Source organism: Corapipo altera, unplaced genomic scaffold, assembly GCF_003945725.1.
Source record: "Corapipo altera isolate COAL_440 unplaced genomic scaffold, ASM394572v1 112, whole genome shotgun sequence".
Classification (NCBI taxonomy): Eukaryota; Metazoa; Chordata; class Aves; order Passeriformes; family Pipridae; genus Corapipo; species Corapipo altera.
Genome location: NW_020884899.1, coordinates 6574127 through 6602035, shown reverse-complemented (window position 1 = coordinate 6602035; position 27909 = coordinate 6574127). Strand labels below are relative to the sequence as shown.

The 27909-nt window shown below is 47.3% G+C and overlaps 1 protein-coding gene across 1 annotated transcript; it reads right to left on the bottom strand.

Annotated features, from left to right (window-relative positions):
* Positions 1-186: 186 nt before the first annotated feature.
* SLC5A9 (solute carrier family 5 member 9) lies at positions 187-22416 on the bottom strand. The gene is made up of 15 exons (XM_027648993.1): positions 22254-22416; positions 21496-21567; positions 18905-19009; positions 16889-17053; positions 14267-14372; positions 13637-13717; positions 12693-12898; positions 11738-11873; positions 10751-10858; positions 10424-10574; positions 9313-9481; positions 8587-8802; positions 3327-3474; positions 1244-1464; positions 187-197 (listed from the first exon to the last, which is right to left on the bottom strand). Exons 1-14 carry the CDS (start codon positions 22380-22382, stop codon positions 1256-1258), a joined length of 2001 nt encoding a protein of 666 aa, XP_027504794.1. The 5' UTR covers positions 22383-22416; the 3' UTR covers positions 187-197; positions 1244-1255.
* Positions 22417-27909: the final 5493 nt, after the last annotated feature.

Genomic DNA, 27909 nt, shown 5'->3' with positions numbered 1-27909 from the left:
TCTACTTTTTCCTCTTAGAATAAGCAAATGCTTATACTGACCTGCATAAAGCCAGCACAGACCTCATCCTGCATGGCCAATTCAGTCTCCTCCATCCAAACTGAGGACAAGCAGTGGAACCATGACCCGGGCTTCCTGAGCCAGGTGGAAACAGAGCCTTGTTTCTTCTCTCCTTGATGAATCATGACTCATTTTCTCTTCCCTGCACAGCCCATCCCTGGTGACCTGGACATGTCCCTTGGATGCTGGAGTGCAGGATCACATGCTTGTGGGCATTTTTAGCCTTCTCTAGGTGAGCATCCTAACCACCAGGCACAGATATTAACAGGGGTTATTGCTGTCTCTCTATGGTTTAAAAGATTATGGCTGTGCCACAAACCACATGTGGCACCAGGATGGATCAGAGAAGCCTGAACTTGCTCAAGAAAGCGAGGCCCTGGATCAGGTCCCAGGGAAGGATATTTCTTTTCCCTGAGACAGCAGGGTCACCGTGGTCCCAGGGAGCCCTTCGTGTGTCAGTGCAGGACAGATCACCACAATAACCCAAAGTCAGGATTGGCTTGGTTACTAAGGCATCTTTATTGCTGGTAATGCTGTCAAGGGGTAGCATCAGCCTGATGAGCAAACAGGCTGGGGCTGTTGTGAGACCCACTGTCACACAGCAGAGTGGGCAGGATGGGGGGCTTGGGAAGCAGGAAGAAGCTCCCTGTTCCCACTGCTGATGCCAGCAAGGCAGGAGGGGTGGGGTGGAAGGGGTCCAACACAGGTCCTGGGGTTGCTGGGGAGCCAAGGTTGTCACTGCTGAGCTAATCCAATGGTCTCCCACTGAATTAAAAATTAAATTTGAATTTTAGCCATATAAAAAAGCTGCAGAGTGTGTTTAAGTCTCTTTCTGCACATCAGTGTAAACCAGAAGTCCTTCCCCTAAATGCATAAGTGCAAAGTCAGCCCTGAGAAAGAACCCAGCCACAGCTGGGCTTTCCAAAGCCTTTGCTCCTTGCTGGGCTTGGCTTTGCACCTTTAAACTTGACCCCAGACCTCCAGACTTGGCCCACATCCCAGACGTGACCGGTGTTGAGTCTTGGTCTCACCCTATGGGGAAACTGAGCCCCACAGTCATTCCCAGCAAGCAGTGCCTCCAGGGGAGGGCTGTGCCACAGAGTGCCAGTGGGTCCCTCCAGGGACCATCACCAGGGGCTCTGTCACCTGATGCTTCCAGCTTAGACAGGAAGGTGAGAGAAACCACCTTCCCACCTCAGCTGAAATATGCCCACAGGAAGACATTAATGGCCAGCAGGAGAACAGCATTGGCATTGCAAACAGCCTTCCACAGGGGCTTTTCCTCAATGCTGGTGAGTCTCTGCTCCAGGGTAGCTCTCTCCTCCTGGGACAGGGTGGGTGTGGGGCTGGTGGACAGACCACAGAACCACAAATACACCATTTTCCAGCAGGGAGGCTTGGCTGCTGCAAGAGACAGACCACAAAACGGGTGTTAAAACCTACTGACACTTTCCCTCCCTCTTCCCACTAGTTTGGAGGTGCATTAGCCAATCTGCAGTGGGGTTTGAGAGGCACCTGGGGTAGGAGATGCAATATCAGGATGGGAAAGGGAAAGAGAAAGGGAAAGGGAAACTTATCCCTCAACCATGTACAGCACAGCCTGATTACAGTCAGTTGATTGCAACACCAATCGCTCATTAGTTAATTAAGAGACCTCTTCCCCCTCCTCCCCAACCCAGCTTCCATCCACTTTCAAAAATTCCTGACAGCATGATGGTCCATTTAGAGATATCCTGGCTTGTTTATTACACATGACATGGCAGGTGAAGTGTGTGTTTTAATTGTCAGCCTGGTGCTGTGTGTATTTCAGTGGCTGTTCTTTCCAAATATAACCTTTTTTTGAAATGCAGGATGTCATAGGGCCTTGAAAAAAGGTGTTACCCTGAAAAAAAACCTCATTAAACTGTCAACTGCTGTGTTTCACATTTCCTTCCCCATCATTACTAATTACCAAAGTACCAAGACACTTGTTTATAAAAATCTGAGCTAGTTAAGTGAAATAGGAATTGATAAGAACTAATAAATAATGCTGAATGACTGCAGTCAACCCAAAACTTATTCTACTGGTCAAAAAAAAAAAAAAAAAGGAAGAGATTTCTTTAGTTGTACACTTCTGTTTGACTTGACTGTAATTGGTACCAGTGTCCTTTGGACTGACCAGCGAAAGGAAGGAGTGAAGAAATCTTGTGTATGTGCCTTTATTCTGAGGTTTCTGCTCTGTAACCTTTGAAGGTTAAGCTGAAAACCAGAAAGCTGCAATTTTTAATAGATTTGCAGAATAAAGCTCTGTCCAGTCTGAAAAGAACTTGCCTATGTAGCATCTCCTGCTACATGGTCCTGATGACTCCTTAAGCTCATTTGACCCTTTGCTTTCTTTTTTATTAGATACCCTTGGCAGGTCACACAGCTATTTAAGCTCTGAGTTTTAACCATGCCTCATATCCTAAGAGAAGATGAAAGATACTGTTGGCATTATGTAAAAGAGAGAACTGAGGCTTGTAAACATCCACAAAGTGCACAGGTCTGCTCCCTGGGCCTCACGGTCCCTTCAGATCGCGATGTTATTTTGACACAGTTTGTGGCAGCACCACTGGATGAGTTTGATCCTAGCAATGACGAGGACAGGAAGGGATGCCACTTTCACATGCTGAAAGTTGCAATTACAGAGCCTGCCATGACTTTCATAGTGCTGGTGGTAGCTGCTTGCTTTGGCTAAGGCTGCAGTAGTGCTGTGGAGCTCAGGGGCATCTTGGTGAAGCACACAAATTGATGCAGTGTCATGGCACAAAGCCCCAGTGTCAGCGGGGTGAGGGGCAGTGCCCCTGCAGCACAGACCTCCACCCTCCCAAGGGATGTTCCCAAGTGCCCATTAAACTCATCTAAGGAGTCCAGCAAACAGCTGAGTGTCCAGGCCTGAAGTGCTAAAATCAGCCTGTGACTTGGGCAGAACTGGACCAGGGTAGTTTGCATTTGTTCTAGGGAGGAGGAGGGAAAGCACTTTACTGAGTGGTGGGTTTTTTTTTTTTTTTTTTTTTGGCAGGTCTTCTGAACCATTTAGAGATTTGTAACATGAAGTGATGTTGGGAGGACCAAGAAGCACAACATTTTCACTTGTCACATCCTTATAACTGCTGTACCTGTAAATACAAGCCCAGACTCCAGTAAATGCAACAGGTGGCCTCTCATGAGCTTTAGGGACTTGCATGAGGTCCTGGCTGCGCCCTCACATGCACATGAGCGTGTCTGTTCACAGACAATCACCCTACCTGTCTCCTCCTTATCGCCTGACTCTGCACTGTTGACCAAGTCATTCTCTCTATTGGCTGAACTGATCTGTGCTGCCTCACTCTTGCAGTTTTTCAGGTCAATGGCAGGTGCTTCTCTGTGTCTGGTCCACCAAGTCAGGCATGAGAGCTGCAAAGTGGGACAGAGAACAAACAAGTTATTGCCTGTCAGTCCCAAAGTGTCATGACAGTCACCTCCCCCTTTGGGGAGCACAGGTCCAAGATGGTGCTGAAAGAACTATTTGGGGTGATCTCCCACTGTCCCTCACCTCCCTTCTGCACAGGTGGTGCCATCCAAACGAAATGAAAAAGCTGAGGAAAAGTGTGAATTAATCTAGCTTCTTTCCTTCTATTTTTTTAAATAACCTGTTCCATCCCTGTCTCTATCAGGAGTAACCTTTTAGTAGCCATGGAAGAAGCAGCTTCCTCTTTATTAGTCTCACATGATTGACATGAAATAATGATGATCTGCATCCTGAATGGCAGCCCTCCAGTGGAGAGGGGTAATAAAATCAATCAAATAAAAATTAAATAAATAAGCCAAGATATCTCTCTGGTAAGAGGCACAAACAGCAGTTGTACCATTAGAAGATTTTGTTTCCAATTCTAGAATTGGGCCAATACAAGATATTACCTCCCTCTGAACTCTTTCAGTGAAAGAACCATCCAAAGCCACAGAGGACGATCAGTCCTGGCCAGGCTGCTGTGTCTGCAACCTCCTCTGCTTTACAAATGCAAAAAGGTCTGAAACTCCCATCCCAGGGCAAGTCTGAAAGTCTTCTCCAGCTGGGGAGTGCACACAGGGAGTGCACAGGAGGCAGCAACTTTGCAAACCTCTCAGTGGTCCTCTGGCAGCTGTGGGGTGGAGTTACCCACCCCAGGGGCTCAGGGCTTTGGATTTAAGCCAGGCCTGTGGCTGCTTTGGCTGACCACAGCACACCAAGGAGGCTGGGGGCATCAGCACTTCCCAACCGTGCCTGGCCAGGCCAGGCCAGGCAGCAAGGACCACGCTCATCAATCCCTCTCAAACACAGCTGCCCATGGGCCTGTCCTCCTGTTCTACCCACAGCTGCCTGGCAGAGGGGTGCAGGATGGCACTGGGGCAGTGGTGACAACAGGTCAGGCAAAGTCACACGTGTGCCTGAGCAGCAGCTGCCTCCCTGCCCTGCCCACGTGGAAATGAACGTCTCAAATGGGTCACTTCCAAAGCAGCGTGAGTTTAATCTTTGAATTTTACACACACAAATCTAGGCAGGAGTTTCCAGCTGACACAAAATGTTGCATAATTTCCAGAAGATTTATAGCTTTATTTAAATCATTTTCAACCAAGATGAGCACTGGGCAGGGCTAATCTTTCTTGTCATGATGTGCTAAATTGCTTTGATTTGATGATCCTCATCTTTCTCAGGGATTTTTTTTTTTTTTAATCACTTAGGAAATGTCACTGGAACATAGCAAAGTTTCAGTGTACTAAAAGATTTCCAAAACTTTTTCTTTTCTCTTCTCTTCCCTCACATCACTGAATCACTCTCCCTTTACACTACAGCAAAATCTGGCAGGGCTGGGGTGTACCTGGGGCTCAGACTCCACCAGATGGAAGCAATTCCCAATGGAAAGCAGTATAGGCACACAGGTAACCTCATGACGTATCATCCCACTGACCCACCCAGGGGCTGGTGCATCAGTCGTAGCCAAACAAAGCAAACCACCACCTTGGAGAGCTCCCTGGTGAAGCACCTCACCAACACTTCCCCTGTGGTGGGTTTTGGCTGACTGTATTCCTTGAGATCCCTCTTTCTCCTCTTTGCTACTGCTAGAAGGACAGATGCAGGGCAGAGCAGCAGCTCTGTGTGGCCATGGAGGCCTCCACAGGGCTGGCTATGCTTCCTTGGCACAGACTTCCAAAGGAATGGGATGGGGAGGCAGATGATGGTGTTTTGCGTGCCTGAAGAAAGCAGGCAAAAGTATAAGGAAGAATTGCTGAGAGGGGAGCTGTGTCAGCATAACTGGCTTGGACCTTGGAAATGCTGCCTGAGGCCACCATGCCCAAGGGCAGGGGAGAGGGAAGGAGCAGCTTGGTGGGTCCTGGGGAGCCCTGTGGCTCTGCTCCCAACTGCAGACCCTTGTGTGGACACTCCCTGGGAAGCCCTGTGTCCCCTCCTTAGTTTGCTCCTCTGTGAGTGCCTGGTTCCCACAGGAGCTGAGCGAGTTTGGCTCTCAGTGGCACTAAATGATGCTGTGGGAGCTTCAGCTGCAGCACCTCACAGTGCACAGGGTGAGGTCAAGTCAGCCAAAGGGGGCTTGGTGCTCCTCCTTGGCTATACACCAAAAGGAGCTACTGAAGCCAGACCTCAAGACATGGGGAAAACAATTCAACCCCAGAGTACATCAGGTGGAATTGCCAATCCATCAGCCTGTCTGGGTGAGCCCTGACACATGGGGAGTTGACCTGTTGGTCTAGCATTTGTGCTTTGTGGGCTGTTCCTCTCCCTTTTCACCCTCACAGTCTCCTTGGATAAAGGAGTTTGCAAGAACTCAGCAAAGTTTTTCTTTTGTTGTTTGTAAACTAGAATAAATCCTTCTGTTCCAAAATGCCATCTGGCACCTGACAGTTGTGTTTCAGCTTCACAGTCTCAAATTTAATTGTAAGCTCTTTTGCAGGGTTTTCAAGGACAGCGTGACACAATATGGACTACCTACAATGAAGACATATGAACTCTGGAGCATACCAAACAAATTCCTTGCATACTTGTTTTCCAGCACAGCATCAATCACCACAGGGATGGGAGAACGTCCAAAACAGCAGGAGAAAATGCTACAGCTTGCAGTTCTCAGATTGTAATTCATTTAAAGCCAGGAACATTAGCTGTACCACTAAAACATCAGATACAAATCTCTTTTCTCCTTTTGCCCATTTACTATCTCAAAAGCATTGAGACTCAATATTTAAAGTTGTCCAGTGTAGATCCTCAGCCGGTGTAAAGCGACATAACTGTGCTCAACAGCTGTTCCTGTTCTTTGAAGGCAATGGAGCTATGCTGATTTACATCTGCTGAGGTATGATCTATCACTGTATTTCCTTGGCTTTGTCTTTTTGGCTTGTTTTTCTTTTCTTTTTTCCTTGACAAAACAAATGACACAATTCCTAGCTCTTATACCATGTCTTTCATCATTCCATCTCAAAGCACTGCGGTTAAGAACTAGCAGGACTAGCCCTGTGCGATCCTTGTGGGAGAAATATCCGAGGCTCCCAAAGGGAACTGACTAACACAGGGGACTGGGAAGCACTGGCACTTCAGATATCGTCACCCAGGACACCCACTACCAGCCCATCAGGGGGGACATACAGGCTCTTCCCCATAGGATTGCCCACTTCCATGCCACTTGAGGTAAATAATGGCCAAACACAAAGGCCTGTGCCAGTTTCTATCCAGAGAGTTGGAGCCTGACGTGTCCACCCTGATTTCTAGCTCCTGCCTTTCCTTCTGACCTTGAGCCACCTCAGCACAGCCAGAGACTCACTGGAGATGAGGAGACAAGCCCTGCTTGCAGGGCACCATGAGATAACACCACACCAAGAGTGATGGTCCAAACCTACACCTGCACTCATGTCTGGGGTGAGTCTGACTAAGAAAAACAAAAATAGCTGGTCTTAGTGCTGACCACTCAGATTCCTGCCAGACAGGCAGCAGCACTGTCTCCTACTTCAGCTTAAACCCCACACCTTCACTTTGACTGTTCTCTTTAGCAAGCTCTCCTCTCTCCCTGGCTCTCCAGATGTGCCTGGGGTGCCAGCCACCACCCCTCTCATCCTTTGTTCCTCTGGGATAACTGCACACAGCCATTTCAGACAAAATCCTGTCCTGCCTGCCCTTTTTGGCTCTTTGAAGGATATTTCAAATAAGGTGCCTCATATCCAGCACCTATAAACTCACACATTTCAGTAGAAATACCACTGAAAACATCCTCCGAGGAATCTCTTATGATCATAACCTCTCTTTCCCTAATTCTATTATAGGAGGCCTTCATCCTGAACTGCCCCTCCTGAAAGATGCCTTAAATGTTTTCATACCTCTGAGGTCACAGCAAAAATCCTGTAGGTGCTGTGGCCAGTTTCTTCATTTCCTGGACTGTCAGTGTGATGCTCCCTATTCGCCAGTGCTGTGTTAATGCATCTTATCTTGCTGTTGCTGTGGGCAGGGAGCACTGCACATGTTTAGTTATCACAGGTCAGATGATGAGTGGGAACTCATTAAACCACAGTAATTAATTGCTGGCAACCATCTGGCCACCCCTGAGCAGTAGTGAACAACGTAAGCGGCAGAACTAATGCTGCCTCCTTGCCAGTATTTCTCTCTCCCATGTGGATCCTCTGATAGCTAATAAAAGCTGAGAGTTTATCTCCAAGCAGACACAAAGACTCTCTCTCTCCCCTCATCTCCTCTATCTGAGCACCTGCTTTCATGTAATCTTTAGGAGAGGGGTGTCTTTGACACCACTAACATTCCCATCAAACATTGATGGAACTGGTTAATGCTTTACAGGTTATGAGGAAGCAATAGATAGAAAATGCATGCAGTTAGACAGGAAAAAATAGGTCTTTTAAATCGATCCAGTAACCTTTGCTTAGAGGTGGATGGCAGTTTTGTTATATTGGCAGCTGCTTTAAAACTTGGGACTGGGAAGAGTTGCTTTAAGGTCTTTTTATATAAAACCTCCCAACTCTGCACCATTTTAATGTGCTAAGTAAAAGAAAGTTATGCTTCACTCAAAGTTATTAAATTTAATTGAGATCACATTGGGACAAAATGTTATTTTCCTAAATGCCCATGTTGCAAAAGATATTAATCTTGTTTGCCTGCAAGATTGATGCTGGCTCTGCTGAAACAGGCTAGATGCTACAATTAGATATATTTAATTCCTCCTCAGCAGTGCTCTGTAATATAATTTCATCTCCTTCCCTTTCTTCTTTTCTTTCTATTCCAGTTATGATGGGCTGTGGTGTCTGCCCAGCTCCAGGCACAGCATGGGAACTCACACTCAATTTGAAGCACTCAGTGCCCCAGAAGCATTAACACTATGCGACCTGGGGAATAGAAAGCTGAGGAGCAAGGGCTTCTTGGCAGCATATGCATTACACACCATTTCTTAACCATGGGAGGAAAAGAAAAGGGCAGATTTCAGAGGTTTTTGGTAACCAAAGGGGGGCTCTGAGAAAAGGGTGTCACTGCAAGTCACTTACCTTTTCTTCAGGGATCGGTGGGGTGCAGACACTAATAAGGACAGTGACAATCGCAGAGAGGACACAGAGGATGAGGGCAAAGTAGAGGTAGTGCAAGTCCTTTAGCACAGCTGGTCTTCTGTCCTCCTCACCACAGGAGGGTGTGCTATAAATAAACTCGATGATCATCCGAACCAGACCAACAGCCAGCCCAACCATGAGGCCCCAGAAAGCACCCTGAGAAAAGCAAGCACAAAGAAAGTCACTGCATGTTACCTTTGGTTGTAGTTTTCCCTCTCCTCTCCCAAGACTTTTCATGCCTGGTGGAAATCCACACTGACATGCAACAAAGGGGGATTTTTTTTCAGTTAAAAATCCTCATTTTCTCTCTCTGTGCTTGAATGTGGGACAGATAGAGCACGAACAGTGCAAGAATCTCCTCCTAACTATTTCTCTAAATAGACTTTAACACATCATCCCTAAATTGCAGAACAACTTCTCTTTCGTGCTTTCAAATGAGACTGCCAAGAAGTGCCACTTGCAGTGACTTCTTGGAAGCAAACACACACTAGAGACTGGGCTAAGATTCACTAACACACACCAGGGAAAGGTTGTCTCATTGTCACACTTTAGCAGGACTGGCTCTGAGTTTAAAGAGTCTCAAAGGCTAAGTGCTGAGGGGAGAGATATTTACTTATTTTATCAAATTAAATACACATATCAATTGGTTGTTGACATTTCACTTACAGGCTCATTAATCCTCTTGCAGAAGATTGCCAGGATGAAGAGAGCTGTGATGGGTGGGGCCAGGTAGCTGGTTATGGACTGAATGTAGTCAAAGAGCTTTCCACTGTTGGCTGATTGAATGACTGGGATCCAGAGAATACTGATGACCACAAGAATGAGGATAAACACTCTGAAAGATGATGATAAAACTCTGTTAGCTCTGCAGGTGGTGGAGTCCACCTGAAAATGAAGTTCTGCAGCAAAACACACTCCCAGTTACTCTCAGGATTTCCTAAGAAAAAATCCAAAGGTCACTCTCAGGAACCTTTCCTTGTGTACACAAGAAAAGAGAAAATTGTTCTCTTCTAGGAAGTAATTCAACTCATTCCCAAAGGTAACTTCACAGTCTTGAGAGTGAGCTGTGCTAAGACTTGCCAGTTGACATGCAGGAGAGATCCACAACAGCAGTGGACCCACAACCAGCCCTTCAGCCTGGTGTGTCCTAGAGTGAGAAATGATCTTCAGTGACCTTGCTCTTGGATGAGACAGAAAGGAGCTGGAAGCTTGTGGAAACAATCTTTCTGCCACCTTTCCAAGCAGGTAATATGCTCAGTCTCTGCTTATTAAAATTGGTTTGGGGTCTCAGGTGTATATTATAACCTTCCTTCACCTTTGCACTGCATGTTACAGAGGTTTATCCATATTGCTGAACAAGAGATAGAGCTGGGAGAATCAGCTTTGTACTTTTCCCTGAAAAAAAACCCCAACACAAACCAGGAGTAATTGCAATGTATCACTCCTGTCTGATGCAAAAATAATATTTTCTTAAAGACCTCTGGTGACAATGACCCCAGAGCACCTTTGGCTTTTCTAAAAGCTACATTTGTAGCAGTATTTATAAGTTTAGAGAAGACAGAGCTAATGGTCTACCCAGCTCAGTGATACAGTCAGTGTTTCTCTCTGACCACGTCTATCCAAGATGAACCTAGAAAGCATAATGCTCCTTCCCAAGCTGTGTTCCTGCTCTGTATTATAGGCACCAGATTTTTCTCAGTGAGTCCAGCCTGAAGAATTTAAATGCTGCAGTCAAAACAGATGATGAGAGGAACGAGACATAAATAAATGTAAGGACCTGCCCACAACCATCAGCTCCTGCTCTGAAGCCTGTCTGCGGATCCGCTGCCAGATGTCTATAACGAAGAGAGTGCTGCTGCTGTTGAAAATGGAGGTGAGGGAACTCATCAAGGCTGCCATCATCACTGCAATCATCAAACCCCGGAGCCCTGGGGGAGCAAAGGAGGGAAGGAAAATCAGCACTAGACCCTGGGCCCCTGAGCACTGGTATTTTCATCCTGATGTCTGGTAACAGCAGTAAGATTTCCACATCCTTGGGATGGATAAGGGCAGTCCGGTCCCCTCGTGCAAAGCTCATGGCCATCTCTCTAGGTGTGTTTCTTACCATCAGGCATGAGTTCAATCACCAGTTTGGGGTAGGCAATGTTGGAACAACCCACTGCAGCTCCACAAACCCTTTTACAGATGTCTGGGTCCACACAGCCCACTTCATCTGTAGAAGACACGAAAACAAGAAGTCAGTGTAAACCCCACTGAGCCACAGGTTGTTTAGTTAAAGGGAACAAATACTGATGCTTTGTATGGTTTCATATAAATTCAGAGGTTGCAGCTGGAATGCAGCTACAATGAGGGGAGCTGAACAGTATTTTACATCCTATAATAAAGGTAAAGCTTTGAGATGACATTTTGCAATTCTGTTCAGGGCACAGATAAAACTCTCCTGGATGTTGCATAATTGTAATCCTTCATGATTTGTCATTTGTGGGAACTGGATTGTTTCCATGAACCTGTCAGCTGGGTTCCCAGGGATGTTGCAGGCTGACTAAATCCTATTCAGGAAATCTGGGAGATAAGCACTTTCCTCCAAGAGTAGTCCTCCTAACCAAGGTATTCTTCCTGGGAATAGGCATGCTCTGGAGAAACCAGCAATGAGAGTGCCTTGGGAGATAACAGAGGGTTCTTTTGTATAATCCACAAGGAACTGAATGAATTTGTGTGGTAGATTGTTAAAACTCTCCAAAATACCTAATGAATGTATTTCCATAGGACCTGAAGGACAGCCCTCAGTGCTCCGTGTATTTCATTTCATTTCACTGATTTCCTCAGACAAATGGATGCAAGGTCCACAGGGATGGAGCTATATGGCCCCAGTGGAAAATATGCCCCATATGGATACTCCCACTGACTTCTGCCACTGTGGGAGAACTGGAGGTGGAGGAAGGGTGTGGGAACACCAGGGTACAACAGGAATCTATATGAGCACATCTGCAGGACAGCAGTTCCTAAGATGTAAAAATGCTGGCAGACCTGTGTGGGATTAGTGCTCCTGGCAGATACGAAGCCCTGTGGCAAGGAACATGGGAAGACTTACCTGGGTAAAGAGCTCTGCTGATCATCCCTGGCATGACAAGGAAAAACATAGGGAAGATTTTCAGATATCCTCCCAGCACCGATCCACCTTTGGCATGGGAAAGGTTCTTGGCAGAGAGAGACCTCTGGACTATCACCTGCAATCAGTGCAGAAAGGGAACAGAGAGTAAAAAGGAAGCACAACAGAGAGAGAGCAGGATCCATCCTCTCTCTGTCTCTCCTTCTCATGGATGACTTTCATCTGACAGGATCCCAGGGTGTTTCGCATGCCAATGGCAACTTTCCCACCTCAGTTGACTGCAGCCTGCTGCCACTGCTCCAAGCTCAGTGCACAGGCTACAGGAGAGGGCAGCGTGGAAATTTCCCTTAGAGGAAAAATTTCGCCCTTGACTGAAATGAAGCCACCTTGAGGGCTGGAGACAGCAGCTGTATGGCAGCAAGAGACATGGAATGAAGCAGACTGTAGGTGGTTTGGTGAAAGCTCAGTGGTGGGGTTTCATAATTATCCCATCCTAAAGTACAGAAGCACTGTGTCTTGAGAAACACAGACAGATTTCCTTGTTTGTAGCTTGAAAAGGAATAAGAGACATGAGACATCTGGGAATATGAATGGCTTGTCTGGAGGTCTATACAAGGTCACTGCAGAGCCAGTTCCAGACCAGCATTTTTATACCCTTGTCATGCTAACTGCATGAAGACTCCCAGTACTCACCATACCACAGTGGGATAAAGACAGGAGAAAATAACCTGTTCTCACTGCATTAAGAAGTGCCCAAAATTAGCAGCTTGCTGAGAAGGTGGAAGGAATGAGATATTCTGGTCTAGACCAGTAAAATGGTAGTAACTCCTGCACAATGAGACACAGGTAATTTTTCAGCTCACAGATCCACAAACTGAGGACTGGGCTGAAAGTAACAGCATGGTGGTTCATCTGCTGAGGGAAAGACTTTCCTTACCTGGTCAGTGCACCAGCACCAAAGAGCCAGCACAGAGAGACCAAATATAAGGCCAGGCCAAGGAATGTCTCCTGTGATGGGATCCCTGAACAAATGAAAGGCATCTGCACGTGGGAGGTGACAGGTCGTGTTTGGGACTGTGATCTTTGGTATTGCTGTGCTGTATTTCTCCTGAAGTCCTTCATACCAGCCAACTTTCTCAAATCCTGAAAAGAAAATGCCAGTGATTTAAGGACTGGTACATCCTGCAAAGTTACTGTCTTATCTGAGTCTCGTGATTACTTTTTTCTCTTATCTTCCTCTTATCTCCTTTCTTTTCATTCCACCCTTGCTTTTGGCAGTCAGGGTTTCTACAGAAGTCAGTTGGATTTTGCCCAGAGTCCTTGTGGTTTAAATAGTGCATCCTGGAAAAGGATCAATGCTGGAAAATCTCCATGATCCTAATCCTCACAATGTTCTCAGCATCTTGTCTTTACTCAGACACCCTTCAAGAGCTAGAGCAGCAAGGTATGACATGGAAAAAGATATACCTATATTTCTGATTGCCAAGGAGGTTTAAAGCAAAGACTGATGATGGTCAGTCCCTTGTTGCTTTTTATTTTTTTACAGTGCTCAGTTACGCCCACATGAATCCACAGTAACTCCCAAAATCAACAGTGAAAGTCAGCAGGATTACTCTGAACTGACATGAGTTTAATGAGAGATGAATTTGACTCTGAGAATGTGATGTTTCAAAGCTCTTTGGCAACTCCAGCGAGGTGAAGTTATCTGGAGCCTCACCTCCATACAGCTAGTGCAAAGGATGAAGCAAGTCTGATGACTTGGAGGATAAGAGCTGTGTTGGCACCACTTCTGTGCACGGTTAAAACTCATTTCTGCACCACACATGAAAGGGTGAGGCACCCTGCTAAGGTCTGATGGCCTTGGGACCATTAAACCCTTACCTATGAACATGAGGACCAAAGCTCCCAGCACCATGATCACGGTCTGCAGCACGTCCGTGTAAATCACAGCTGTTAAACCACCTGCCAGGAGAACCAGGGACAACAGGCAGAGTGTGTCACCACGTACAGGGAAACAGGTACCTCACCTGGAAAAAGGCTGTCCTCGGCCCCAACTCTGTGATTTCAGGACAGACCCACTTGGAGAAGCTGGTACTGAGCTGGTCCCCAGGAGCCCACAGCTGTCAGAAGCCCTCCCATGAGGAATGGCCTGAAGGGCTTTTCCACATTCATGAGAGAACTCAGAGGTATTTTATCATCCTAATATCTAAAGGTGGTAATTTTGCAGAACAAGAAAAAAATAGCAAATACGGGCAGTGGGATCTGAGCACCTTGTGCAGTGTTAGGAAACCCTCTAGAAAACAGCAATGTTTCCCCCATTCCAGTTTCCCTTGGGCCAGGAGGGAATAACCAGAGGTCTCCAACAGCTGGGAGTGATAGGGCAGGTACTACCAGCAACCAGGGCAATCTCTCCCTCAGACCAGGCCCTGAACACTTTCCCCTATGCAGGAAATGAAAAACTTATATCTGAGGCTCCAGTTCATAACGTTTCCTTTAAAATCAGCTATTTACCAGCTATGGTGTAGACAGCAGTCACTGCTAGCAAGACCACAGTGGACAAGTAGAGGTTCCAGCCCAAAGAGATTTGGATGAACAATGCTCCGGAAAAAATGTCTGTCTGGAATAAAAAAACCCAAGGGCAGTCTGGCATTAGTGGTGCTTCGTGCAAGTGAAATCTAATAAAGCAGCTTGCAGCCCTCTGCGGCTGAAAGCGTCGACGAGGGAGGACACCACGAAGGTGAAGAGGAGGACAGAGCTGTTGGGGCTGTTGGCTGTGAACCTTGTTCTGAGTAAAAGGAAAAACTTTCCTTTAGCTCAGAGTTCTCGGGAGCATGAGGGTAAAAATCAAGGTCCTATGCCAAGGGACCAAAACGTCATCAAAACAGAGATGATCTTCATGTCACAGAATCCTCACTGGGACAGACAAGCACTGGTGGAAATTGTCACTCCTTTTGCTGACTGTGAAGACATCCGTGGGCAGGAGAGCCCATGTATCCACAGGCAGACACAGGATAGAAAGCAGAGACCACATTCTTCCCAGGACTACATCTTGGTGGGCTAGTGGCCAGGAGACACTCCTGCTTGAAAGACCCCTATAGAATCACTGGTGTCTTACACCATGATTTATCTGAAAAGGTCAACAGCTTGCTTTTCTGTTCATGCAGTTCACCCTACCAGAATGACTCCAAAAAAAACAGGTTATACCTGCTGAGGACCTCACTAGAAATACAGAAACCCCTATTGGCTGTGTTTTGTTTGGACCTTCTGGCAGAGTGGCACCAGAAACGGGGTGAAACCCGGAATTACACAGATAATATCATTCAAAATTGCGGAAGGTGATATGGGAGATATTTGTGTTGGGAAATCAGTTTGAAGGACACCTGTAAATCTGGAATGCAGTGAGATACAGGTGAAGAGACATTTGCCAAGGGAGACAGGAGGGATGGGGCAAGAATTCCATTTGCGGTGCCTGAAATTATTAGCACCTTAAAAGCAAGGACCCAGTGCAATCCCTGCCCTCTGCAAACCCGAGACAGGACTAGCACAGCCAGTACATCACAGGAATCACGGTGCCTTCTGGGGTTTCACTTCCCAGCAGGAAACACAAACACCTCTGTAGCCAGGCAGGATCAGTCCTCTGACAACACTGCTTATTGAGATACTTTGTTTTCTTTGCAAGCCAAGAAGACTCTGCAATGCCCTAGTTGTTAACCTATGTTTGGGCAGAAAGCACAGGGAGAAAAATCCTTCTTGTAACCAACTGCCTGCTGTCCAGCCAGCCGCTAAATGAGCTCTGCACAAACAATAGCACCCCTTAATAGAAAGCACCTGTCATGCCCATAAACTCCACCAGCCACATCCATCAGCCACGCGTGAATTGGCTGCACGGAGGAGAAACCACTGAGATGAAACAGCACTGACGGGGGCCAGGGTCCTGCTCTGAAAAGCACTGGCAAATTCTGCTCTGCTGAAGGTCATTCTGAAAGACAGCTCTGCTTTTGCCACACGGCTGTGTGGCTGTGCACACTGTGGGCTGTGGCAGGAGAGGTCTTCCATTTACCCCCTGATGGGTAAGGAGGCTTCAAATGCCTCTTGGCAAGACTTCACCCAGGGCAATGCTTCAGTCCCACAGAGCAAAGCTCCTGGTGGCAGTGGTGACAGCAATGGGTGACATGACCAAGAGCTGCCCATTAGAGGAGCAAATCTATCCCACCCTTCCAGCCTGGAACTCCTCTTCATGTCCCTCCCAGGACCTGAGACATAATAAGCCTGGGAGAAGGACTCTGAAACCAGCAGCAAATCTCCAGTCAGTGCTTCCCAAGGCAATTTGGCAACTAAATACTGCAGTAGGGTCTAGTAAAAACTGACTTGCACTGGCCTTGGGACAACGAGCTGGAGACAAAGGACTGACATTTTCAGTCCCTGTAATGGACTCTGAAATACCGTCCTCTCCCTCCAAGGGCATAGGTAGTTCTTAGTATCTGAGCATAAATTCTGCTTCTGTAAGAATGGCATTTAAATGGGGAAATACCTTGTAGCTTACATTACTTTTTGGTTACCAGCAGGGTACAATGCTACAAGCAATCCAGAAAAGATGCTGAGTTTTGTCTTAAGCCAGAACACTCTACCCTTTTTGTACAACACAAGTGATAGAAAGAAAAAGAAATAGCCATAACATACCTAATGCTGAAAACTCAGCTACAAGAACAGCAGCAGGTTTATGATAATTTAATAGAATTTCACCTCTACAAGATGCAGCCAGCCAGATTCTCAGATGGGGTAATGCTGCCCTTCCTCTGTCCCTATTGCCTCAGGTTTGATCTGATAGAAGAGGAAAAGCAGGCAGACAGCTCGTGGTACTTATACTGTTTAGTAATTAGGTGCACATCCCTGTAAAGTTCTCACTGTGTGTTGCTGTTTAATGAGGGCTCTCTCTCTTAGGATAGGTCTCTGTGATCAATACAGAGGCAAGTGTTTACCTGAGCAGAGCAGCACAAACACACTGCTGTTGTTTCTGGGAGCTGAGCTGGTCCTCTCAAGGACATCTGAGTTCTCCAGGAGCAGCCCTGAGTTGTACCAGGATGACCTACCCCCGCCCTAGACAACAGGGTTTGTGTTCAATTGGATACATACGGATATCTTGGTGAATATGTAGAGAATCAGGGACAGTATGGACATGTAGATTTGTATCCTCTGCCCTCCAAATCTCTTCTGCAGGTACTCAGGCATGGTGACTACTCCTGCTGAGATGTAAACAGGCACAAAGATCCAGCCGAGGGCCAGAAGTGCCCAGGTGGCCTGTTAAAGAGACAGAACATAAAGGCACATGATTCAACACATGGGAACAGCTTTTCCCTCTGTTCTGTCAGTGGACATCCTAAGAAAGCACAAAGGTACAGTGCCTTGCAGTGTATTGGAGAAGCAGTCCAACTTTTTCTTCCTCCACTGGAGGAATTACTACAATTCAGTTAGAAGCTTTTGAAGTTCTTCTCCTAAGCCCTGTGTCTCTCTGTCATGGGTGGCACATCCCATTCCATCTCCTGATCTTTCGGTCAAGGTGGTGTGTCTGTTTGCTGTGGCTCTCTGAAAGATGGTGCTGTATTTGGTGGCCTTTGAGGCCACTGATGCTGTGTCAGTGAAGAGTTAAGTGATTCAGAGCAGGATGGGAGCATCTGTTTATTGCTTGATTAGCAAGTGATGAGGCTGAGGCAGCAGACTGTCCCTGCGGAGCATAAAAATAAGCAACGGCAAGACTCTGCTGGGCTGTTCTCCTTGCAGGCTGACACAGATGTGCTTCTGTCACTGGTAGATAAAGGGGCAGTTCAGTTGCTCTGTCACAGGTGAAGAGTCTTTTGGAAGGTGTAAGGGCATCTCCCACTATGTATTTTTTCTCTGATTCCCAGTAAAAGCCCAAACAGGAGAACTTGAAGGTAAAAAAAAGTCATTGGATTATCAAACCTCACCCTCTGGCTGTCTTGGGCCATTACCTTTCATCCAAGTACCTTACATTAGTCCAGATTTTATTTCAATCAGTTACTTAAGTTTTCAGAAAAGAAACTGATCCCTGTGAGCAGAGATTGTGACTGATTGAGGAGAACAGCCATGGCTCCTGCAGTGACAGAGACTGGCTGAGGTGAAAGATGCTCATATGATCCCTCTGGCTGAGTGAAGTCCCACGATAAAGGGAGAGAATAATGGCATATCTAAGGTGCCTTTCCACTCTGAAAGAAATTAATCTAAACTCATGAAGTTAGATTTGCCCTGACGTACAATCTTGTCTTCATGGGCTTCTAAAGTGACTTGAATAGATTTCCTAAATTACAGCAATATTGGTATGTCCTATGTGTACCAGGCTGAACACAGTCTCTGGTTTCTTCTCAAAGGACTTAAAGGTGATCTTAATGGTCCAGAAAAAAAAAAAAAAACAGTCCAGTGAATAGATATCCCAGGAAAGAGCTTTCGGTGGGCCCTGCCTGTGCTGTGGCAAGTACCCAGCACCATTAGCACTCTCTGCTGATGTAGACAAGAGATTCAGAGTTAAGTGAGTGATGTTTATTGTGAGGCTGGCACTAATCTCACTCCTCATCACTGCAGCTGAGAAATTTCATTAGCATTGCACACAAAGGGCCTGGTTTTCATGCTCTGTGCGGTGTCAGTGGCAATTTTCCAGGCCACTTCCACAGGGCAGAATCAGACCTGCCTTCACACCCAGATGTTCTCCCCAGAGATGCCACATGTTGGCAGCTGACAGGTGAAGGCAGTGTTGCTGATTCTCATGGATTTACACTGAATTTAGGAGAACATGCTGCCTTTTTTGCTTTTTAAACTCCCTGTACCCAGAATCCTGTGATTATCCAAGTACCTTTCCAGCATTCGTTATCTTTTATTTTAATCTTCATGAGTGCAGACTAAAGCTTAAAATTATGGCCACGTGCTTCTGAGAAGGTCAAAGAGCTAATAATTCTAATGGATTCCACTTAAACTAAAACAAAGGTCTCACGTTTTCAAGGCTCTTGGAATATCTGGAGGCTTCTCTCATGAGGCTTGAGCACTTGTTGCTGCTGATACTGATAAGCACCTGATTTTGGAGGCAAACCCACAGTCTATTTGTAAACAACAACATCTTAGTTGACAGGAAAACTGACTTACGTTCCACTCAAAGGCCCCAACAGCAAGGCCCCCAGCTGCTCCAGTGCCCGCCAGGCCGATGAATAAGCCACTGCCCACATTGCTTGACATCAGGGATGCCCCAATCTGAAACACATGGCACAGGAACAAAGCCCACAGAGTCACCCTGAGGAACTTCTATATCAGCCCAAGCATTTTCCCCTTTTCCCAGGACTTCATCTCCTTGTAGTTAGGTAGCTGGATGCTGATGGACAGTTGAGTTTTCCTTCACCTTCTGAAAAAAACCCTACATTTTTGTATCTTAAAATATGTGTGCCCGCTCCCTTCCACTGCCCCCACCCCAATGCAAAGCTTAAACTCAGAATCAGAGTTCACTTTTTCAGTGGTTCTCCTGAGACACAGGCCCCTTGTGGGGAGAACAGCAGGGTGAGGGAGGTCTGGTGTCAGCCAGAGATACCTCAGTGTCCATGAAATGTGACGGATTTCTCCATTCCCTTGTTAGTCAGCCAGCAACATGCCTGCTCTGACCTTGCTGACCCTTGCTCTACCTCCCCGTGTCTTGCTGACAGCCCCTTTTTAAGTTTTACACTGAACATGGGGGGTGGTGGTTCACACATCCACGGTGACAGGAGTGCTCCCTCGAAGCTCCTCCTAAGGGAGGAGATCCCCGAACCGTGGCATGGACGGTGTTAGAAACATGCAGGTCTTTTGTGTTCAGTGTGTGTGTTCGAAGCGATCCAGCTCTGCAGCAGGCTGGAAAATGCTAATGACTCAGGTTAACTTCAACTGCAGGCTGTGGGCATGGCAGGCTGTCCCTACCATGGCTCATTGACACCCTAACTGGGAGAATGCCAGCTCTAAGGCTCCTTAAACAGGGCAAAGGCTATCTGACTAAATTACTATTTTTATTGGCACAAAGCCTCACCTCCTTTCTTTATGCCAGCATCAAGTCTCTCTCAAATGAGTTACCAAAAGGACAAGTCAAGCCCTTTTGTCCTAAAGTCTGCTTTTAGGCACATTGCCTAGGAGGAGCTTTTCTCTCCTTAGTATTGCTACATGTGAAATAAGGAATGATAGTTGATCTGCTTCTCACCTTTGAGCAAGGTAAAACATTAATATGACATCAATATCCACACTGACTCCTGCTGACAGCTCTGCCTCCTTGTCTAGGAAAACTCTTGATTAGAGAGCTGGCTGCAACATGAATTAGCAATTGGTACTCTCAAGAAATGTAACCAGTTTTCCTGATATGTAGATCAGACACAGAAATAGAGAAGATACATTGCAGAGCGGCAGCAATTTAATATCAGGGTTTAGTTGAGGTTGCTTAATTCACAGCTGAAAGCTGTCACTCCCATAAAAAAAATAATAAAATACATGTAAGCCAGTTTTGAACTCAAGGTGGAGGCCACAAGGAGCTGAGCCTGCAGGAGTGCTGCAGAGGTGGAATCAGCTCTGACAAACAAAACTGGAAAGGGAACAGCATTAGAGGTTGCTCTTTTACCTAAAATGGTTCCAAAGAGCCAAGAGTTGACCTGTACCCAACAGTCTCTGTGGTCACCTGTGGCTGGAGCCAAAAGCAGTGAGAATGTTTTGGATTTGTTTTGGGGCTTTTTTAATAGAAGGGGAAAAAAAAAAGAAGAAGAAAAAAAAAGAACAAAATTGAGGAAAAAATGTTTCATTTTCATATCTTTTAATTTTCCCCCTCCTAATTAGAGAAAACCATCAAGCTAAGTATTTTCAATTAAATGTCACTTGGCCGAGACAGTAGTATAAAGAACATTTAAGAAATGACATATTTTAGAGAGGTATGTGTGTCTCTGATGGAGCAGACTGAAAATCTAGCCTAGTGAATTTATGAGCAACGCACAGCCAAAGTTAAAAAAAGAAAATAAACCAGTGTTTTGGTTGAGAAGTGCATTCCGTTACCCATGACTCACTGGAGAGATATATGGGTTATACAGTCTGGCATTGGCTGAGAAGAATCTTTATTCCTGTGGTGTTTTTATTCCTTTCAAACTTTAAATTATCTTTGTATGTACCTTTCACTCCCAAGAAGAGGTGCCTTCAATCCATTATTTTTTTCTTCATAGTGAAGATTTATACTTCAGTGGTTTGAAGTTTATATCCCTTACATTGTTAGTCAATAAACTCAACTTTGCTCTAAAGAGCAAGGGCTCAGAAAGTCCTGGGCTTTGGGATTATTTTTTCTTCAGTCTCTAAATGCTTTTTTACTGGATAGCACATTCCTAGATTACCTAATGCTCTCTTGACTTGGGTACAACTATCTGTGGTGGGTTGGGGCCGAACAGTTTCAAACCCAGCTAGGCTGTAAGCACTCCCTCACTTCCATCAATAGGAACAATTTCATTGCTGTCTTTAGCAAAGAAATTGAGAGTTGGAAAAATGTGAAGATGCTGAGCTACCCTTTTAGCCTGGTAGCCCATTAGCAAAGCTGAATACGATGATCCCTGACGGATCCTTCATTTGTCCCCTTCAACTCAAGAATACAGTCAAAACATGTAGGGACTGGGTCTCCTCACCAGATCTGCGCTCCTTGCATCTGGAATTGCTTTCAAACCCTGAGAAAAAGAGGGATGTGTTTCACTCACAGGCCACCAAGTCATGGATCGTCCAGCTAGGAAATAGCCTCCAATGGTCCCTCGGCTTGCTCGTATCGATGACTGGAAGCACAGGAAAAAGAAAAGTGTTTTCTCCCATTCACCCGCCCTCGAGTCAGACCAAGCCAGGAGAATCCTTAATGCTTGGTGTCAGTATCAGCTCCAAAAGTTTCTTTGTGGATCTGTTAAATACACAAGGTTTTGCCCACTGCTTCTGCTGCTCCTTGTCTAGGTTTCTGATAGTCAAACTTCTTTGGAAAGAAGCTGCTTATTATCTGTTTAATAACTTCTCCTTGAATGTACCAATTGGGAAAGAAAAAGCAGTTCAGCCAACTAGAACACTGCAGGTCTCTGTGACAGAGGCCTTCACCAAACAACATCAACAAATATTTAGCAACAATCTTTCCAAAGATTTTGAAGCCTCGTTTCAGTCTTCTTCACCCCAGGCTTTTCTTTTGCCTCCTGCCTGCCCACCCCTGATATGAGATTGCTCTGCAGCACAGGAGGTAAGCATCATCCCCACAATGACCTCCAGGGAATGATCCCTCAGTTGTCCCCATGTGAGCTGGGAGAGAGGGCTCACAGGAGGGTCACTGTCACCCCCACACTTGCTCAATAGGCTCTGGGATAACCGTGTGTGCAGAGGATGCCATTTGCAGGCAAACATCTTTGTACCCTGGAGGGGTCCAGGGAGGATCTAAGTGTCTCTGCCTCAGGTAGACCCAAACCCAGTCCCCTCGGGGACTCACCCATATCCCGACGGTGAGGACGAAGGCGAAGTACAGAACCAGGACGATGATGTCTGCCACTCCAAAGGCTGCTGCCGTGTCCCCTGGCAGCACAGGCGGCTCTGTGCTGGCTGGGATCGGCTGGCTCATGGCTCTGAGCAAACTGCTGATCTTCTCGCTCAGACTGGACTTTGCTGCACACTGGCCTTCATCATTTCCCCTGTAATAATTAACAAGTTGAAGAAGGTGGGAGTGGGAGCCAGGCAGGGCTGTGGCTAACGTTTTCCAGCAGGGGCTTGGTCTCCATGGTTCATCAGTGAGGACCTCCACATAGCTCTGTAGTGTGAGGATTCCTCATTGGTGACATCCACTGAGACAGCAAACAGGCAAAGGTCACATTGCCTTGTCCCCCACCCCAGTTTCATATCACTCTCTCTGCAGCATCCTATAGGGGAAAGTTCCTCCTAAGAGGAGCTACCTAGAGGGGAGTTGGTCTTTCTTCCTAGTGGGGGTGGTAAGGATGTGGTTCTCTGCAGGCTGGGTCAGCACCAGCACCCACATCCCAGGGACAGGACCAGCTGCAGGTGAGTGCACTGGTGCCCCCTTTCCTCACTCCACATGGTGCCTCCTTCCCCATCCCGTGCTGCAGCTCAGGGATAGTCTGTGCTGCAGAGACCTGCAGCCACAGTGGGCAGACAGCGGACAGAGCAACAAGGGAAGTGCAGGGAGGAGACAGCTGAGTTTCCTTGGCAGGCTCTCCAGCCTGTGCATGCGGCCAGCAGAGGAGTGAAACGGATTGTACGACAAGCAGAGCCCAAGCCAGGTCACCTGCATGAGTCGGGGAAGCTGCAGTGGCAGCAGGAGCAGCAGCTATCCTGGGGCATGGGCAGGTATGAGGGGCAGGCCCCTGTGACAGAACAAACTGTGAACCATGGGTCTTTCTTGCTGTCCCACCAGCTCCCAGTGCAGCAGAGACATTTCTCTGCCTGGTTTGAGACAAGATGGGGGGACCTCCCTGAACCAGGGCACAGGATGTGGGTCACACAGCCCCTCTGCTCCTTTGTTAGGACAGCTTGGGGAGGATCACCCACCGTTCCTATCCTGGTTGGCAGAGTCATTCCAGAGCTGGCTGTGGGGCACAAGCATTCTCCAGGCAGACCCCAGACCTCAAAGCAGAACCATCTCCTACCTCCCCCACCCTCCACCACCCATAGTCCCTCACCACATGACATATCACAGAGGACATTTTAAACTTAGGTGAACCTGCTTGTTCTTGGTTTCAAGGGAGGCAACAAAACGTTTCTCTCATTTTGCTTTATCCCACTCTCTCCTAGAGTTCTCTTGCAAATGCTGGATACCTACTTGCTCATTAATTGCACTGCTAACATGAGGCCCATATCCACCCCTGCTCCCCAGTCTCAGGCTCCCTGGGAGCGGAGCCTCCCCATAGTCTCATTATCCGCAAGAGGTTTTTCAAGACTGAAATGTTTCAACAAGCTGAAGTACAGTTACCAGAAATTAAATATCTGGAAGCCTAAATCCCCAGGTGTAAACAGGCAGCTCTCTCTGCACAGAGCTGATTTACACTCACCCACACACTTCTCCCTCTTAACATCACAGCACCTGAAAAAGACAGTTGCCTAATCCTGAAATGTATTAAATACCTGCTCAAGAAGTGAACACAGCCAGTGCCTCCTGTCTTCCCAAACCAGGAATCCTCCTCCACATGGCAAGCCCAACTCACAGCATCTGCCTGACCCAGCCTTTCACCCCACCTTCCCAAGGTGCTGTACTAGCACCAATTAACCCTTGCAAACACTTGCAAGCTTGCACCCTGAGCAGTAAATGCATCTAACAAGCCCTTCCTGACAGCTGCGAGCCCATTGGACCCACTAGCATGGCACTGGCTTATGGTGGCAGGATGTTGTTGCGCTGACTGGATCATCCCAAACCCCAGTGGCCAACCCCACTGCTGGAGCAACTGGGTGGGATTGCAGGGGCTGCCACTCGAGCACAGAGGGTACCTTGAGTGCACCTGTGGCCGTCCCTTCCTTTGCAGCTCCTCGATCCTGTCCAGGCAGGAGCTGCTCCGCTCCCCACTCCTGGGATGAGCTGCAGAGGTGTGCTCCTTTCGGGGTTTTCTGTGGGGCTGTGACTGAGTCCCTGCTCACATCCAAGGGGATGATGCATTCCAGCGTTGTGTGACACTCACCCTGGCTCCTGGCCCTGCCGCAGGAGCCCCGGGCAAGAAGAACAGAGCACAGGGCGGGGTGCACGGCTCCGCTGGGTCTCGGCAGCAGGACAGTGCTTATCTCCCGCTCCATGCACTGCTAAGTCAACACCGGTGGCCATCCACCCCCAGGAGATGTGGTGCTCCTTGCCCTGGGAACAGATGTGGGAATTCGCATACCCAGGGAACAATAAAAATTCAGCACGGCTGACAAACAAGCGGCCCTTGGAGTCAGAGATATGACAGCAGCATAAACCCAGCAGGTGCAAGCAGGCAGATCTCTGTTGATTCAGAGGGTGGCACACACTGTCTCTCCCACTCATCTCCAGGGGCCTGGTGAGGCACCTGGAATGTGGTTACCTGCCATGGCAAACCCATCTTCCTCAGAAGGCAGAGGGCTCAGAGCCCCTTGGTCTTGTAGGCAAGGCTGCATTTTGGTTGCCCAAAGCAAAAGGACAATTTGTTTATGTTGCCTGTGTTGATGGGAGCGGTGGTGGTGGCAGAGGAAGTACCAGGCACGATGGAGAGGGGTGAGCCAGTGAGCACAGGGCACGAAGATGTTGTGGGGTGTCACCCATGGCAGGAACAGGCACTGGTAGAAGTGTTGGCTGTACTCAAGGGGGTAACTGGCATAGAGGGCTGAGCTTAGGAACAGAGATCTCCCTCTTCTCCCCTTCCCCCTCCTGAGACATCACTCTTCTAACTTCCAAAGAACCTTTCCTCCTCTCTTCAGGACTTACTTCCTGGTGCATACCTGGATTCATGCAGTCTTTTTGTTGTCTTTGTGAGGGCTGAGAGCAGGTATAGCAATCAGGGGACAGAAGGCAGCCCCTGAAGCTCAGATGGTGGGGCTGGGACTACCTTGTCTTCTTGGCACCAAGCCCTGCATCCACAGCTTCTCCCAGCCCTGCCATGATGCCTGGCAGAGGTGTGGGGCAGGCTGCAGAGGAGTAGCAGCCCTGTAAACCCCACAGCAGTACCTGGGAGCTGCAGTCAGCCTGCAGCACTGTTAATACGCTCTCCTCTCCTTGCAGCAGAAGTGACAGGACGTTTAGTGTCCTCTTGTGGAGTGTGAGCCCTCACTGCTGTCACAGCGGCTGAGAATGAGCCCTTCAGGGACTGGAAATTGTAAGTGGCGTTTCAAAGTGTGCAGCTCAAACAAAAAAATAAAAAGGTGCCAAAGAGCAAGTGTTTTTAGGGTAAAGGATGCTCGGTGAAGTGACAGGCAATTATTTTCGCAAATGCTAACGAATAAATGGACTTCCTCTTCATTATCAGGCTACTTCACAGTCGTCAGCAAATAGCTCCGATGACAATTAGCGAATTTCTAAATGGATTGAGAAACTGGCTTACACACAGATACCGATGCAATGAGGTGAGGCGATAGCCCAGCCTCGCTTCTCACCTTGCCTCCTAGGGTGGGTTTCCTGCGTGCTGGATGGGTGAGGCATTCAGCTAACTGTTATTTTCTTCTCAGCCCTTTCTCAGAGGGAATGACTCTTGAATGAAATCCAGCTGTTTAATTTTGGTTTGATATGAATGGGCTTTGAATGTATTTAACGTTTAAAGGCAGCTATTCAGCTCGGAGCCGGTGCCAGAGGAGCAGCAGGAAGCAGAGCAGACCCCCGGGAAGTGCAGTGGTGCTACCACAGCTCTTTTCTTCCCTCTGCAGGCCACACTCTGATTTTCACTCTTGGAGCATCCCATAAACCTGGAGCAAGACCATGACTTCAAGACTCCCTGTATTATTTTTGTTTGTTTGTTTATCCTGGGTGAGTCAGGGATACCTGTGCTGAAGCGGTGATAAAATGCCATGCAGAGGAGTGAGGGAATGTGCTGGTTTCAGTGGGAATCTCAGTACCTGGTCAGGATGCTTTGTGCCCCATCACACCAGGAGAAAGCTCCCACCTCCATGGGCTGGAAACTGCTGCTGTCCATTCCTGGGGACAGGGAGAGGTCCCCGAGCAGGGTGCATGTGCTCAGTTTCAGCCATGCAATGCTGGTGCAGAGTCAGGTGGGCTCACATGGGAGGTGCTTCATTTGGGCTTTCCCCTCGTCAGGGAGCTGCAAGCATGGACCTCTCCCAGCAAGTGGCACCGACCATCACTTGCCCCCTCCTCACTCTCTCCCAAAGATCTCCTGTAGCTCCTGCCTGAGCACTGTGAACCCACAACCCTGTCATCTGCACGTAAACTAAGGACAGCCTTGACACACAAGACAGTTCCAAGTTACCACAAAGCTTTTGCTTCACCTAATTAGGACAGTTAAATGAGTTTAATGAGAGGAGAGGTGTTACCAACCAGTCACTCTTGGCTGAAGTGAACATTACTGAGAGTGGAGCCTCATCCCAGCTGCCTTTATCCAGACAACTCATTTCCAACCCCAAACAAGGCTTGTGCCTCCCTGTTCAGCTAAGCAACCTCCTCTGGTTGCCCCCTTCCATCCCCACACATCTCACTGGGAAACTTCTCTGACTGCTGGGAAATTAAGGTGAGAAGTCACAGAAGGAGTTTCAGGTCACACTTCCAGCCATGGTTGCCTAGAAAAATCATTCTAGGACCAAGTAGACTTAGGCTGGATAAAATATGTCACATCTACTGAGTGACTTCTTTGACTAACAGCCAGACTTTGAAAAATATTAGCAAGGGTAAAACATTAAGTGACAGAACAAGGACACTTTAGATGAAGAATGTTGTTCTCCCTTTAATTTACTCCCCCGTACAGCCTTGCAAAGATCTCAGCAGGGTAAGTGTCCTTATTGATGGATACGCTATCCTTGTTAAGATGGGACAATATACTTATTTACAGCTTTCATCACTGTCATGAAGGCACAAAGCAAACAGATATAACTAATGAAGATTTAGCTATTACATAATGTCTTTGCCAGCTCCATGCAGAAGTCTGAGTAAAAACCCTGGAAAGAAATCTTTATATAAGAGCATTTTTAACGAATTTAAGACACGAAGAGATGTAGTCTTAGTCTGTATTAGGACTCTGGGTATTGCTTTTCTGGAAAGATGTCTCGGGTTTGGAGTACAAATGAAGTGAGTCTGAGAAACAGCAAGGAAGTAAAGGCCACATAAGCCCTATGATCTGAGCTGTAAATTAGCATATTCCTGGTGATGCTCCACAATAAAAGTGTTGTGGGCTGTGACCATTAGCTGCCACCAGCAAGATGGAGATTTAGTAATAACAAATCAACAAAGCAGAAGAGATGGAGGAGTTGCAGTAATAACGTGTCCACTTTGTTTGATCCTCTCTGGGTCCCCCCGAAGATGACAGCCAGCTGTGGGGGAGGGCAGGGAGAGACAACTCGTGCTATCTGGGACAGTGATGCTCCAAAGCAAAGCAGGCATGGTAATGCTTCACAGACCCTGCAAAACACACATTTTGTAGGTAGTACAGGAACAACCAGATTCCCTTGATACAATCCATTGTTTGAGAATC

Excerpts from the sequence above, each read along its gene's own strand:
- SLC5A9 (XM_027648993.1), bottom strand. The coding sequence starts at position 22,382 with ATGAGCCAGCCGATCCCAGCCAGCACAGAGCCGCCTGTGCTGCCAGGG. Across the intron at positions 10,575-10,750 it reads GATTGAACTCATGCCTGATG|GGCTCCGGGGTTTGATGATT; the intron begins GTAAGAAACACA and ends TTGCTCCCCCAG. Across the intron at positions 3,475-8,586 it reads CACCGATCCCTGAAGAAAAG|CTCTCATGCCTGACTTGGTG; the intron begins GTAAGTGACTTG and ends CCCACTTTGCAG.